This window comes from Meles meles, chromosome X (assembly GCF_922984935.1).
Source record: "Meles meles chromosome X, mMelMel3.1 paternal haplotype, whole genome shotgun sequence".
Taxonomy (NCBI): Eukaryota; Metazoa; Chordata; class Mammalia; order Carnivora; family Mustelidae; genus Meles; species Meles meles.
The window spans coordinates 102,416,071-102,429,618 of NC_060087.1; the positions used below are offsets into that span (position 1 = coordinate 102,416,071).

General features: G+C 43.5%; 1 protein-coding gene across 1 annotated transcript; it reads right to left on the reverse strand.

The window, feature by feature from the left end:
* Window positions 1-484: 484 nt before the first annotated feature.
* Window positions 485-13,203, reverse strand: LOC123934735. Its single transcript, XM_045994820.1, has 5 exons — window positions 13,197-13,203; window positions 11,632-12,031; window positions 9,874-10,026; window positions 874-944; window positions 485-681 (listed from the first exon to the last, which is right to left on the reverse strand). The coding sequence occupies exons 1-5, from the start codon at window positions 13,201-13,203 to the stop codon at window positions 485-487; spliced, it is 828 nt and encodes a 275-aa protein (XP_045850776.1).
* Window positions 13,204-13,548: the final 345 nt, after the last annotated feature.

Genomic DNA, 13,548 nt, shown 5'->3' on the forward strand with positions numbered 1-13,548 from the left:
CTGTCAATCATCAGCCAGGAGAAGGCACAAAAAGGTGGCTTTCTGTGAGGTACCACACCACGGGGGGCGGGGGTGTCCTCCATAAATCAGCTGCCAGCCTGCAGGGGGTCCTTTAAGGTGTGCCTGTGCGGTGTGAAAATGGCACAGAGGTGCCCGCTGAGTGTGAGGAAGACACAAGAGAGCTGCTCCCTGGGGCTGACGCAGCCCTGTAGGGCTGGCTTTGCTGCCACGACGTGCCTTGTACAGCTAGACACCACCCATCTGGGGTCACAGCGCTCAGGTCTGGATCTCAGCTGTGTGAGCCGGAGTGCGGTGTCGCGACCTGCTCTGCGCCCCATTTCCCCATCTCTAAGACGTAGTCTGAAGCCACGTGTGCATTGAACAGCACTGAGAACACCGAGCGCTTAGCAGGGCTCCTGGCACCGAGACAGTCAGCGCTCAACACCTCTTGGCTACTGTCCTTAACCTTCCTCTGAAATCGGTTCTACGAAGTAAAAGGAGTTTTGAAGCCAGGCTTGCAGAGCGATGCCGGCCTCTTACCACTGGAGTCTGAGTCAGAGTCAGAGTCACTGTCGCTGTCATCAGAGTACTTCTTGTGTTTTCTTTTAGAGGATTTCTTCTTTCTCTTTTTCTTGGACCTCTCTTTCGAATGACTAGACTTCTTCTTCTTCTTCTTTTCTTCTACATGAAGTACAAATATAAAGTTAACTTCTAGGCAAGTATTACGATTATCAATTTTACTGTATCTGAAATACTGAAAAAGAACAGATGACAGGCAACTGGATTTGTAAAAGCAAAGTCTACTGTTTGACTATTTATAAACATTTTTTTCAACTTCTCAATACAGCAGCTCTGTAGTAGTTAAAAAAATACCTTCTGAAGTAGAAGCTGAACTGCTGCTTTTCTTTGGCTCATCGTCCTCCACTGGTGTGTGTTCATCAGAGCTGAATTTAACAAAGACGGTTGTAAGAATCAGAAAACTGATAAACCGTGAATCATGGAGTATAAAAATACAGAATTAAAAAATTTCAGTAATGACACCGGTTGTCCAAGAACCATCAAAAGCAAATGCTGGAATAACTTTGTAAGGGTACACAGTTCAAGGGTCTACCACCTTCAAAATAACATAATAATCATTTACATGTGCATGCTTTAGTGTTCACAAAACACTATTCAAACTGAAAGGAACATGTAAGATTTATATTTTCTTTTAAGACTTAGTTTATTGGGGCACCCGAGTGGCTCAGTGGGTTAAGCCTCTACCTTCAGCTCAGGTCATAATCTCAGGGTTCTGGGATCCAGTCCTCTGTCAGGCTCTCTGCTCAGCGGGGAGCCTGTCTCCCCACACCTACCCTGTGCCTGCCTCTCTGCCTACTTTTGATCTCTGTCTGTCAAATAAATAAATAAATAAATCTTAAAAAAAAGACTTAGTTTATTAATTGAGACACAGAGAGAAGGGGGGAAGGGGCAGAGGGAGAGAGAGAATCCCAAGCAGATTCTCTGCCTAATGCAGAGCTCAATGCAGGGCTTGATCCTACAACCCCGAGATGATGACCTGAGTCAAAATCAAGAGTCGGACACTTAACCAACTGAGCTACCCAGGTGCTCTGTAAGATTGATATTTTCCATGCTGCCTACAAGATACTCACTTCAGACCTAATCGCATGCACACTGAAAGTGAAGGGATGGAAAAACATTTACTGTGGAAATGGAGGTGGAAAGAAAGCTGGGGTAACAATACTTATATTAGACAAAATAGACTTTATTTAAAAAAGTTTTTTAAATTTTGAGTAATCTATATGCCCAATGTAGGGCTTGAACTCATCACCCCAAGATCAAGAGTTGCACTTGACTGAGCCAGCAGGGGCCCCAAACAAAATAGACTTTAAAACAACAACTAATAGGGGTGACTATTTTCCTTTTTTTTTTGTTTTAAAAAATATTTTTATTGTTACATTCCAAAGAGGACATAAGAGCAAAAAGCCAGTTATCCAATAGCTGCTATACCTTTCAGAAGGAGGCACCCAGAAAGGAACTCCAGTCTTAGTTCAAAGCTGTACACAACAGAGCTCAAACAGCTGCCTCTCCACCTACCGGAAATGTTGACAAATGTGTGTATGTCACCAATCAGAGACACCTGGGGTTAAAAGAAAATTCCTTTATTGCAAGTGTCCAAGTTCTTAGGATTCATCCTTAAAGATACTAGAAGAAGATGAGAAAGACCACACACACCAGACCATGTTTAGTCATTAGAGTAAACAAGCGAACTGCTAGTTTGTTCGGGATGCATTGCATCAGACACCACAGTACACAAGGAAAATCTGCATTTTATGACTAAGTGAATTCAATAAGAACTCACACAACAGGAATCCGGTGCATTTACACAGTAATAATGAAGTGGCAGAACGAGAAATTAAGAAAACAATTCCATTTACAATTGCACTAAAAATAATCAAATACCTAGGAATAAACTTAAGTAAGGAGGTGAAAGACCTGAACTCTGAAAACTATAAAACACTGATGAAGAAACTGAACATGACACGAACAAATGGAAAGGCAGCCCATGCTCATGGATTGGAAGAACAAATACTATTAAAAAGAGCATTCTACCCAAAGCAATCTACAGATTTAATGCAACCCCTAGCAAAATACCAACAGCATTTCCCACAGAACTGGAACAGATAATCCTAAAATCTGTAGGGAACCACAAAAGAATTCCAACCAGCCAAAGCAATCTTGAAAAAGAACAAAGCTGGAGGTATCACCGTCCCGGGTTTCAAGATCTACTACAAAGCTATAGTAACCAAAATAGTATGGTAGTGGCACAAAAACAGGCACATGGATCAGGAGAACAGAGTAGAGAGTCCAGATATAAACCCACACTTTTATGGTCAATTCATCTATGACAAAGTAGGCAAGAATATACAATGGAGAAATGACAGTCACCTCAACAAATGCTGTTGGGAAAACTGGTTGGCTACATGCAAAACAATGAAACTGGACCACTTTCTAACATCATCCACAAAAATAAACTCAAAATAGATAAAGGACTTAAATGTGAGACCTGACACCATAAAAATCCTAGAAGATAACACAGGCAGTAACCTCTCTGACACTGGCAAATGATCTGATAATGGGTTAATATTCCAAAATATATAAAGAACTCACAGAACTTGGGGTGCCCGGTTGGCTCAGTTAGTAGAGCATGTGACCTTTCATCTAGGGGTTTCAAGTTCAAGCTCCACACTGGGTATGGAGATTACTTAAAAATAAAATCTTAAAAAAAAAGAACTCAAGCAACTCAACACCAAAAAAATGAGTATCTAATTAAAAAATGGGCAGAGGACCTGAACAGATATTTTTCCAAAGAAGACATCCAGATGGTTAACAGACACATGAAAAAATGTCCACATCACTCATCATCAGGAAGTGCAAATTAAAACCACAATAAGGTATCACTTTATACCTGTCAGATGGCTAGAATAAAAACACAAGAAATAACAACTTCAGGTGAGGATGTGGAGAAAAAAGAACGCTCGTGCTCTGTTGGTGGGAATGCAAACTGGTACAGCCACTATGGAAAAGAGTATGGAGGTTCATAAAAAAATTAAAAATAGAGGAGCGCCTGGGTGTCTCAGTCAGTTTAGTGTCTGACTCCTGGTCTCAGCTCAGGTCTTGATCTCAGGGTCATGAGTGCACTGAGTGGAGCCACTTAAAGAAAAAAATTAAAAATAGAATTACCAAATGATCCAGTAATTCCACCATTTTTACCCAGAGAAAACAAAAACACTAACTAGAAAACATATGTGCACCCCTGTGTTTATTGCAGCATTATTTCCAATAGCCAAGCTATGGAAACAGCCCAAGTGTCCAATGACAGACAAATGGATATAGATGTCGTGTATGTGTATGTATATGTGTGTGTGTGTATACACACACACATATACATACACATACACTATGGAGTATTACTCAAACATAAAAGAGAATGAAATCTTGCCATCTGCAACATGGATAGGCCTAGAGGGTATAATGCTAAGTGAAATAAGTCAGAGAGAGACAAATACCATATGATTTCACTTATATGTGCACTTATATAAGAAATTAAAAGAGAGGGGCGCTTGGGTGGCTCAGTGGTTAAGCCGCTGCCTTCGGCTCAGGTCATGATCTCAGGGTCCTGGGATCTAGCCCCGCATCGGGCTCTCCGCTCAGCAGGGAGCCTGCTTCCTTCCCCTCTCTCTGCCTGCCTCTCTGCCTACTTGTGATCTCTCTGTCAAATAAATAAATAAATAAATCTTAAAAAAAAAAAAAAGAAATTAAAAGAGTGAATAAAGAAAAAAAGAGACAGACAGAAAACCAGACTCTTAAATACAGAGAACAGGGGCTCCTGGCTGGCTCAGTCAGTGGAGCATGCAACTCTTGATCTTGGGGCTTTAAGTCTGGGCCCCACACTGGATGCTGAGATTACTCAAAAATAAAATCTTAAAAAGAAATACAGAAAACAAACTGTGATTGCCACAGAGAAGGTGGGGAGGGGAGTGGATGAAATAGATAAAGGGGATTAAGAGTGCACTCACCAGGGCACCTGGGTGGCTCAGTCTGTTCCGCATCTGCCTTCAGCTCAGGTCGCGATCCTGGGGTCCTGGGATCAAGCCCCACATCTGGCTCCCTGCTCAGCACAAAGCTGCTTCTCCCTCTTCCACTCCCCCTGCTTGTGTTCCCTGTCTCACTGTGCCTCTGTCAAATAAATAAAATCTTTAAAAAGTAAAAAAAGAGTACACCCACTGAGATGAGTGATAAGTAAAATTGCTGAGTCATTATATGGTACACCTAAAACTAACATAGTACCATATGTTAATTATACTTGAACAAAAAAAAATCCATGGAGGAATCGTAAATGCATACTGCTAAGTGAAAGAAGCCAATCTGAAAAGTCTACATACTACATGGTTCCAACTATACGGCATTCTACTAAAGGCAAAACTACAAAGACAGTAAAAAGATCAGTGGTTGGAGCATAGAGAGAGATGAATAGGCAGAGCAGAAAACTTTTTAAGGCAGTCAGACTCTTGTGTATGATAGTATAACGGTGAGTACACGTCATCATACAGCTGTTCCAAACCTACAGAATGTATAATATCAAGAACGAATCCTAATGTAAACTATGGACTTTGGGAGATTATGATGTGTTGGTGTAGGTTTCACCGATTGTAACAGAAGTACCACTCTGGTGAAGGATGCTGACAGTTAAGGGGGCTGTCCATGTTGGGGGCAGGGAGTATATGGGATTTTGCTGTATTTTGTGCTCAGTTTTGCTGTGGACCTACACTGCTCAAGAAAAAAAAAGTGATTTATCTTTTCAGAATGAAACCACAGGGTAAATACAGGAAACTATAAGGAAAGATGGAAAAAACTAGAAATGGGAAGACTGAAGGAAGACCTCATGATTGCAAGGACATAGGGCAGAGCAGCAACCATTCTGTCCCCAGAGCAAGAAGCTAACACACCACAGGAAAAAGAGATTTCATTCTGTTTTAGAGAATTCCGAAAATGAGTATTATTAAAATTCTACAATAGTTAAAAAGGGAATTTCCATATCATATAATCTTTTCTTCTGGAGATCACATGTGATCTGAACATATTATTTTTAGGGTTCCTTCCAACTCAAATTCTATGATTTCAGGTTCTTAAAATCATTTCTCTTAAAAAAAAGTTTTCTGGTTTTTTATTTTTATTTTTTAAAAGATTTTATTTATTTATTTGACAGATAAATAGAGAGCATACGTAGGCAGAGTGGCAGGCAGAGGGAGAGGGAGAAGCAGGCTCCCCACTGAGCAGGAAGCCCGATGTGGGGCTCAATGCCAGGACCCTGGGATCATGACCTGAGCTGAAGGCAGACGCTTAACAACTGAGCCACCCAGGAGCCCCCCGTTTGTTTTTAAAAGATTTTATTTTAAAAAAAAAGATTTTATTTTTAAGTATGCCTATGCCCAACGTGGGGCTTGAATTCACAATCCTGAGATCAAGAGTTGCATGCTCCAGCAGCTGAGCTGGTCAGGTGCCCCGTAAGAACAAGTTTCTGGGGCGCCTGGGTGGCTCAGTGGGTTAAGCTTCTGCCTTCAGCTCAGGTCATGGTCTCAGGGTCCTGGGATCGAGGCCTACATTGGGCTCCCTGCTCAGAAGGGAGCCTGCTTCCCTGTCTCTCTCTGCCTGCCTCTCTGCCTACTTGTGATTTTTCTCTCTTTGTCAAATAAATAAATAAATAAGTCTTTAAAAAAAAAGAAATGAATTTCTGATAATCCTTTATCACCCTGTCACAAATTACAAATTCTACCTGTCAAAGCACATTGTTTCAACTCAACCTAAAGTAGACCCAGAAATAGATGAGAGGTGGGGGGTCTGGCTGGCTCAGTCAGTAGAGCACACAACCTTTGATCTCAGGGTGGTGAGTTTGAGGCCCATGGTAGACAAAGATCATTGAGGGGGGATAAAAATAGAGGAGAGGGAAAAAATGCTTATGAATAGCACCAAGGAGGAAAGAAATAAGGAAATAGAAGCAGCATTAAGCCTTCAGAGACTACTGATGTTAGCAAAATTAACTAAACCAAGCCATACTGGTACATTCACTTTTTTTAAAAGATTTTATTTATTTATTTGACAGAGATCACAAGTAGGCAGAGAGGCAGGCAGAGAGAGAGGAGAAAGCAGGCTCCCCGCTGAGCAGTGAGCCCTATGCGGGGCTCGATTCCAGGCCTGAAGCGAAGGCAGAGGCTTCAACCCACTGAGCCACCCAGGTGCCCCTGGTATATTCATTTTTAAAAATCCCTTTGTAATGCTAAAATCTGACAAGCAATCTGCTACTGAGTTAGCTGAGAAATTCAAAATAATAGAAATGTACCATTAATACTGAACCGTTCCATGAAGAAGAAATTAGCACCCCATGAATTATAATTTAAAGAGAACATTTAGCTAAAATCCACTGGCAACATGTTTTAATTCTTACATATGTTCCATGTTATTATTTTTTTAATGATTTTTTTTCTATTTTGTAAAGTAAAAGAATATCATAACAAAATATCACATACTGGGTGGCCTTTATTTTCTCACCATTCTGGAGGTTAGTAGATGAAGATCAAGGTGCTATCAGAACTGAATTCTGGTAGACCTCTCTTCTTGGCCTGTAGATTGGCAACTTCTCCCTGTGTCCTTACATGGCCTTTCCTCTGTGCACACACAAGAAGGCGGGGGGGGAGATATCTGGTATCACTTCCTGTTCTAAGGATACCAGTCCTACTGAATTCAGGCTCCAGCCTTTTGACCTCATTTAACCTGAAATTACCTCTTTTAATTCTTTTTTTAAAGATTCATTTTTAAGATGTTATTTCTTCATATGAGAGAGAGAAAAAGAGAGCAAGTGTGTGCACATGAGCACAGGGAGAAGCAGACTCCCCGCTGAGCAGGAAGCCCGATGCTGGCCTCAGTCCCAGGACCCCGGGATCAAGACCTGAGTGGAAGGCAGATGCTTAACCAACTGAGCCACCCAGGTGCCCCTAAAGGCTCTACTGCTAAATACAGTCACTTTGAAAATTAGGGCTTCAACATTTGAATCTGGGGAGGGGGGACACAATTCAGTCTACAACAAGGATTCTCTGGGAATAGTCTTCATACTTCAGGAGCTCCCAAATCTTGAATCCTCTCTCACTTTAATCTCCTAGAAGATATTGGCATGCAAATTGTTAACTCAGTGGCTAGATTGTAAGGTGCTTGCATATATGTCCCTAATCTGATAGGTCCCGTTAAGTTCTATTTTCCCCTTACATTTTCAACTTTAAATTAATAAACACTTGGCATAAATGTAAACTCAACACTTAGGATCTGATGTTCTGATAGTGCAAATGGTACAGACTGCAGTCAGCCCGAGCAACCAGGCTAGAAATGCAACCTGGGAAGCTGTCAAATGCATTTCTTCTGCCTCACACATGACATAGCTCCTAGTTGCTTATTTTGTCTTCTGCAATGTGCGACACAAACAGTTTTACACCCGGAAATAACTTCACTCGTTTACACATAGTTATGAGAGGAAAAAGAAGTCTATTTCAATTTGGTTATCACTTTAGTTTTCAGAAACCTAAGAATCAGTAAAGACAATTTTTTAAAAAATGAAGCACTAGAAGGAGACAACAATAAAGGGAGTTCTGAAAAGAAAAGTTCTAGGTCACGAAAGTTACATTCATTGAGATTCAAGGTTGTTCCCACTCTATGCTTTCCCTTTAGTTCCTTTTTGGAAACGGAGTATACTGTCTATAGCTCTTTGGAGGACACTAAAATAATTTTCTTTGTTTGTAATTCCTTCTGTTTCAATTTTTGTTGTTATGCATAAACTGAGAAGGAAAAAAGGGGGGCATAATTCTCCAAAATTTAGCTGCTTATGTCTCTATTTGGTTTTTCAAAAAATCCTTACAAATAAATGTATTTTGTTTCATTGTTTGAATAAATTTATCTTTCTTTCTTTCTTCAAGAGAAAAGTTATTAGAACTATGCAGAGTGGGACTCAGAGGGTCTCCGACTTTGAGGAGCAATCTAAAAATAAACATACAAATAACAGTTCTTGGAATATATGAAGAGTATAAGGGCCAGTGATGCCTGCCAGCCTGTAAAGGCACGCAGCTCTTATGGTGTAAAGCTTAAAATTAAGGCCCACTACTATGTACTGCTTTGACATCTCGGAAAACCAGTACTAAGGCCTCCACTGGCCTAAATGCAAATTCCTCTCCCCACTCTGCCTCTGTAGGTGAGGTCCCCTAGCCAAACAACCCTCTTCATCATAGGGAACAGGCACAGTTCCAGATTATCCCTGAGTGGTGGGTCTTAGTACCCTGCCAGCATATGGATCTCATCTGCCCAATGTCAGGTGTCCTGTAACCTAGGAGGGAAAGCCCTCCCTGACCAACAAGGTGAATAGGAGACCATTAAAATAGTCCCTGTTGCTGCCTGGTTTCATCTGTACTAGTGAGATAAGTCATGCATAAACGCAAATCTCACCCAAGCTGTTCTTCCATCTTTTAGAATTCTAAAATAAGAAGCTATTTGGTTGGGGTGCCTAGGTGGCTCAGTTGGTTAAGCGGCTGATTTCAGCTCAGGTCATGATCTTGGGGTCCTGGGATTGAGCTCTGTGTCAGGCTCCCTGCTCAGCAGAGAGTCTACTTCTCCCTCTCCTTCTGCGCCACCCCCCCCACTGTGCTCTCTCTCAAATAAATAAATAACATCTTTAAAAAAAAAAGAAAAATCACAGCTTCATAGGTGCAACTTTATATAGATACATGTATATATATATAAATATGTGTGTATCTATATCTATATCAAGTTGCACCTATGAAGCTGTGATATATAAAGATATGTGTATATCAATACCTATATCTATCTATCTATAAAGTTGCACCTACGAAGCTGTGATTTTTATTTTCTTTTGTATCTCTCTCTCTCTATATATATATGCATAGAAGAAGCTATTTGGTTTGGCACACACATTTGAGAGTACCCTTATGAAACACAGAACTCGAAGAGGTATGTCTTCAGTATACTCAGGACTGTTTTTACTCTCTCTGCTCCCGGGCATGAAACCCTAGTAGCTAACAGGAATGTATATTCTGTTCCAGGCACTAACTCATTGCAACAACTCTAAAAATATCAGAACTGTTTTTATCCCCTTTCTATAGGTGAATAAATGAAGCTAGAGAGGTGAAGTAATTTGTCTGATGTTTTGACTCCGAATTCAAATAACATTTGTTAAGTAGAGCACAGGGTGCTAGATGGTGAGCCTAAGTTCAACAACAGACCACAAGAGAAATTAAAATAGAGCAGTTAATTACTCACAAGGCCTGGAGGAAGTACAGGGAATGCCTCCAGAGGCCACACAAGGAGGTCAAAGCAGAGTGCAGATGGAGACAGGACCTGGGGTATGGGCTTTCATTAGGGTCTGCGGGTATGGTACTTCGGAGTTCCCAGTTTAGGGTGAGATCAGTCAATCTAAAGCAAAAGAGAAAAGAGTGCAGTTTTTTTTTAAGATTTTTATTTATTTATTTGACAGACAGAGATCACAAGTAGGCAGAGAGGCAGGCAGAGAGAGAGAGAGGAAGCAGGCTCCCTGCTGAGCAGACAGCCCCATGAGATGCGGGGCTTGATCCCAGGACCCTGAGATCATGACCTGAGCCGAAGGCAGAGGCTTTAACCCACTGAGCCACCCAGGCGCCCCAAGAGTGCAGTTTTGGTAAGCCCCACAGGGACCTTATCTTAGGGACCATACAGGCACTGGGAGGCAGGGGAGACCGTTGATCACAAGGGCTACTGGGGAAATCCTATCCGGAACTTAACATTTGCTTGTGACTCTGTGGGCTGCTATCTAGGGCACGTGGTTGCATGGGTGGGGGGTGGCTAGTGTTAAGTTTAAGGTCTCTGCAGGCCACTTGGCCAAACAAAATGGGTGCCCAGGCAGCAGCACCATGGAGTAGCTTGGCGAAACTCTCCACACTCAAGGCCACACAGGGATTAAGTGGCAAAATAGGGCTTCGAACTCCGGCAGTCTGAATCCAGAGACTATCGTCCTATGCCTTATTACCGCCACTGCTGGAACAAAAAGAATCAAGACATCGCCCAACTGTTGTAATTTCAACCTACCTCTCAATGCCTGTAATGTTTTTTAAATGTTTAATTTTTACCACATTCAAGGAAGGCCCTTAGTATGGTACCTGACACACTCAATGAACACTCACATAGCAATAATTATCTCTTTTCCTTCTTCTTAAATTACTTTTCCACTCCAATACTCACATTAGAGGAAAACTGAATCTCACCCTCCCCTCATTTCTCAAGATCAAGATTGAGACCCCTTTTAACAAGACCTTTCTAGGTAGCCTCATCTCCATTAGAGCACATCACTTTTTCTACATTCATCCAGTCACTCTAAAGGCATGTTCTTTTAGAGAACATTCTTGGAGGAAGGTTCTTCTAACTTTACAATTTAAACCCGTTTCCAGGCGCCTGGCTGGCTCAGTCGGTAAAGCATGCAGCCCTTGATCTTGGGGTTGTCAGTTGGAGCGCCACCTGGGGCAGAGAAAGTACTTTAAAAAAACAATCACCATAATCTCAACCCTTCCCAACTCCCTACAAAGAATTTCCGTTTACATATCCTGTTATCATCTCAAACCGATCTGCTCATTCATTCAACCCACCGTGCTTGAGCTCTTCACTAAGTGCTAGACGCTGTATACTCTGTAATGAATAAAATCCTCCTTTCCACGAACTCAGTCCAGTGGAGAATAATGCTCACGAATGAGACATAACGCGAATAAATGCTATACATAAATCTGCGAACCCTGCCCACGGCTGCTACGATGCCGGGAACGGGGTGGAGGGGTGGAAGGAGGTGATGGGACACCAGGGGCACTGGAGGAGGGCGCCCAAGGATGAGTGAGCATTAAAGGTTGGAAAGGGGCAAATAAGCGGCTGCGGTGCGCAGACTGAAGAAAAAGATGAAAATGGGCGCAAGGAAGGGAGAAGGGAGAGGAGTGCTAGTGGGATGGACGATGAAGGCAGGCGGGCTCCTCCGGGCGAAGGTGCGTCCGTCTCACTCACCTCCTGCCTCTCCTCGTCCCGGAGGCCAGGCCGCGCGGATGGTCGCTCCGGGAGGGGCGCGGGAAGCGGACCAGGAGGCAGAAGCGAAGTTGGCGGGGTTGGGGGGGCGCCGGGCACAGATCGCCTCTCTGGAGAGCGAGAGCGCGAACGGGATCTGCAGGGCTGGTGTGGGGGATCCTCGGTCGGGGCCACTCCCCTGACGGCGCTGGCCATTCCGGGGCCCGCGCAGTCAGCAAGAGTGAGAGCGAAAGCCGCGGCCCCACGGCGCACGGGCGGATTTGTCCAGCTCCGCGCTCTTTCACGAACAACGGCGACGCTTCCCCCCAGATCCCGACGCTTCCGTCTCCGGACTGTAGAGCGGGCCACTGGAACCATCGTTGCCACCAAAGTAGGGAACACGCTCAGGAGCCTGGGAAAATCTCTGTTGCCCTGGCTCCCAGAAACGACCTGCGCAGCCGCCCAAAGCTGAGAAAAACGTCGAAAGCGTTCCGGGTACGTCGGCAAAACCCTTCCCCGGGCCTACGTGGCGTCCAGCCCGTGTGAAACGGGTGGTGTATCCGTGTAAATAAGCCGCCGCTGCTGCCATGGGCTCGGAGCGCCCGTCCTTCCAGTTCCGCAGGAGGCTCTGCGGGTCTCGTTCGGATCAGAGAGCTTGTCTTAGCCTTACACTTGAAATACCCGAGGGGAAGGATTACGGACCACAAGGTACATTTCACAGAATGGCCATATCAACAACACAGTCAGTTCCGCTGTGTTTCAGGTGCTTTCTGTGAGGCTCTGTGTGTAACATATTATATAATATTGGGCGCTTAGTGTGTCTCATGGGTATGTGTATATATGTATGTATGCATAATATATGCAGATATACGTGTCTACATGTACATATATGATATATAGGAATGGCTCAAGTCGAATCACATCTTTTTTTCTGAGTCTACCCTGAATTAAATCTAAATGGGGAACGGGAGGAAAAAGCACAAAGTAGTCAAGGTACTTCTACTCTGCTGACAGCGTATTTATTATAGTGTTGTCATATTTAGCAAAATGAAAAAAATAACAGTAGACCAACTTACATTTGAATTTCTGATAAACAATGAACAATGTTTTAGTATAAGTTGTAAGGTTTCACAGGCGAGATACACACGGCACTAGGCGAGATAGGCGCAAGGCAAGGTTTATTAAAGGAGCCCTCGGGCGAGGTTCCACGACTGAGGAGAGGAGAGTCGCGGAAGTCACAGGTGGGAAGGGGTTGAGTGAGCTTTTATTAAGCCAGGGCAGGGCGGGGCTCATAACCATATTTGGTAAAGTTAGAGGTTGGGGGTTAGAGAGTCCCAAATTGGCTGGTTTCTGTTTCTCACATAGGTTTTAGTTTACTCAGGGTGACATGTCCTTGACAGATGTCCTTCTGGGGGGAGGAGGGGGTGGTGAAAGAGAGGTTGGAGAAATTCGTAAAGGCCTTTGGACAAATGTGAAGGGACTGGTGGATGTCAGTAATGAAGGTGTGGATTAGGCCATTCGGGAGGGCAGTTTTGTCCTGGACACAATACCATCCCTTATCGCCTAACCTGCCATCTAATGTCTCAAGGGCCCGAATATCCTCATCAGTGTACGAGGGATTGTGGGGAGTGTTGAGGAATGGGAGGGGGGCTGGTGAGGAGTTTAAGGCCGTTTATCAGGCAATAGAGTCGGCCTTGTTGCTCCCTAAAGAGATGGGGTCCTTGGAGGTCCGATGGCCATGGCAGTGGACGATAGCCACCTCAGTAGGGTGATTGAGAGCCTCAAGAAGTTTGGCAATGAGAGGCCCGTTGATTATGGGGGTTGCCTCGGTCGTGAGGAATCCCCTTTCTCGCCGAAGGACAGAATGGGTGTGGGTAATAAGGAAAGCATATTTGGAGTCAGTATAGATGGTGACCCATT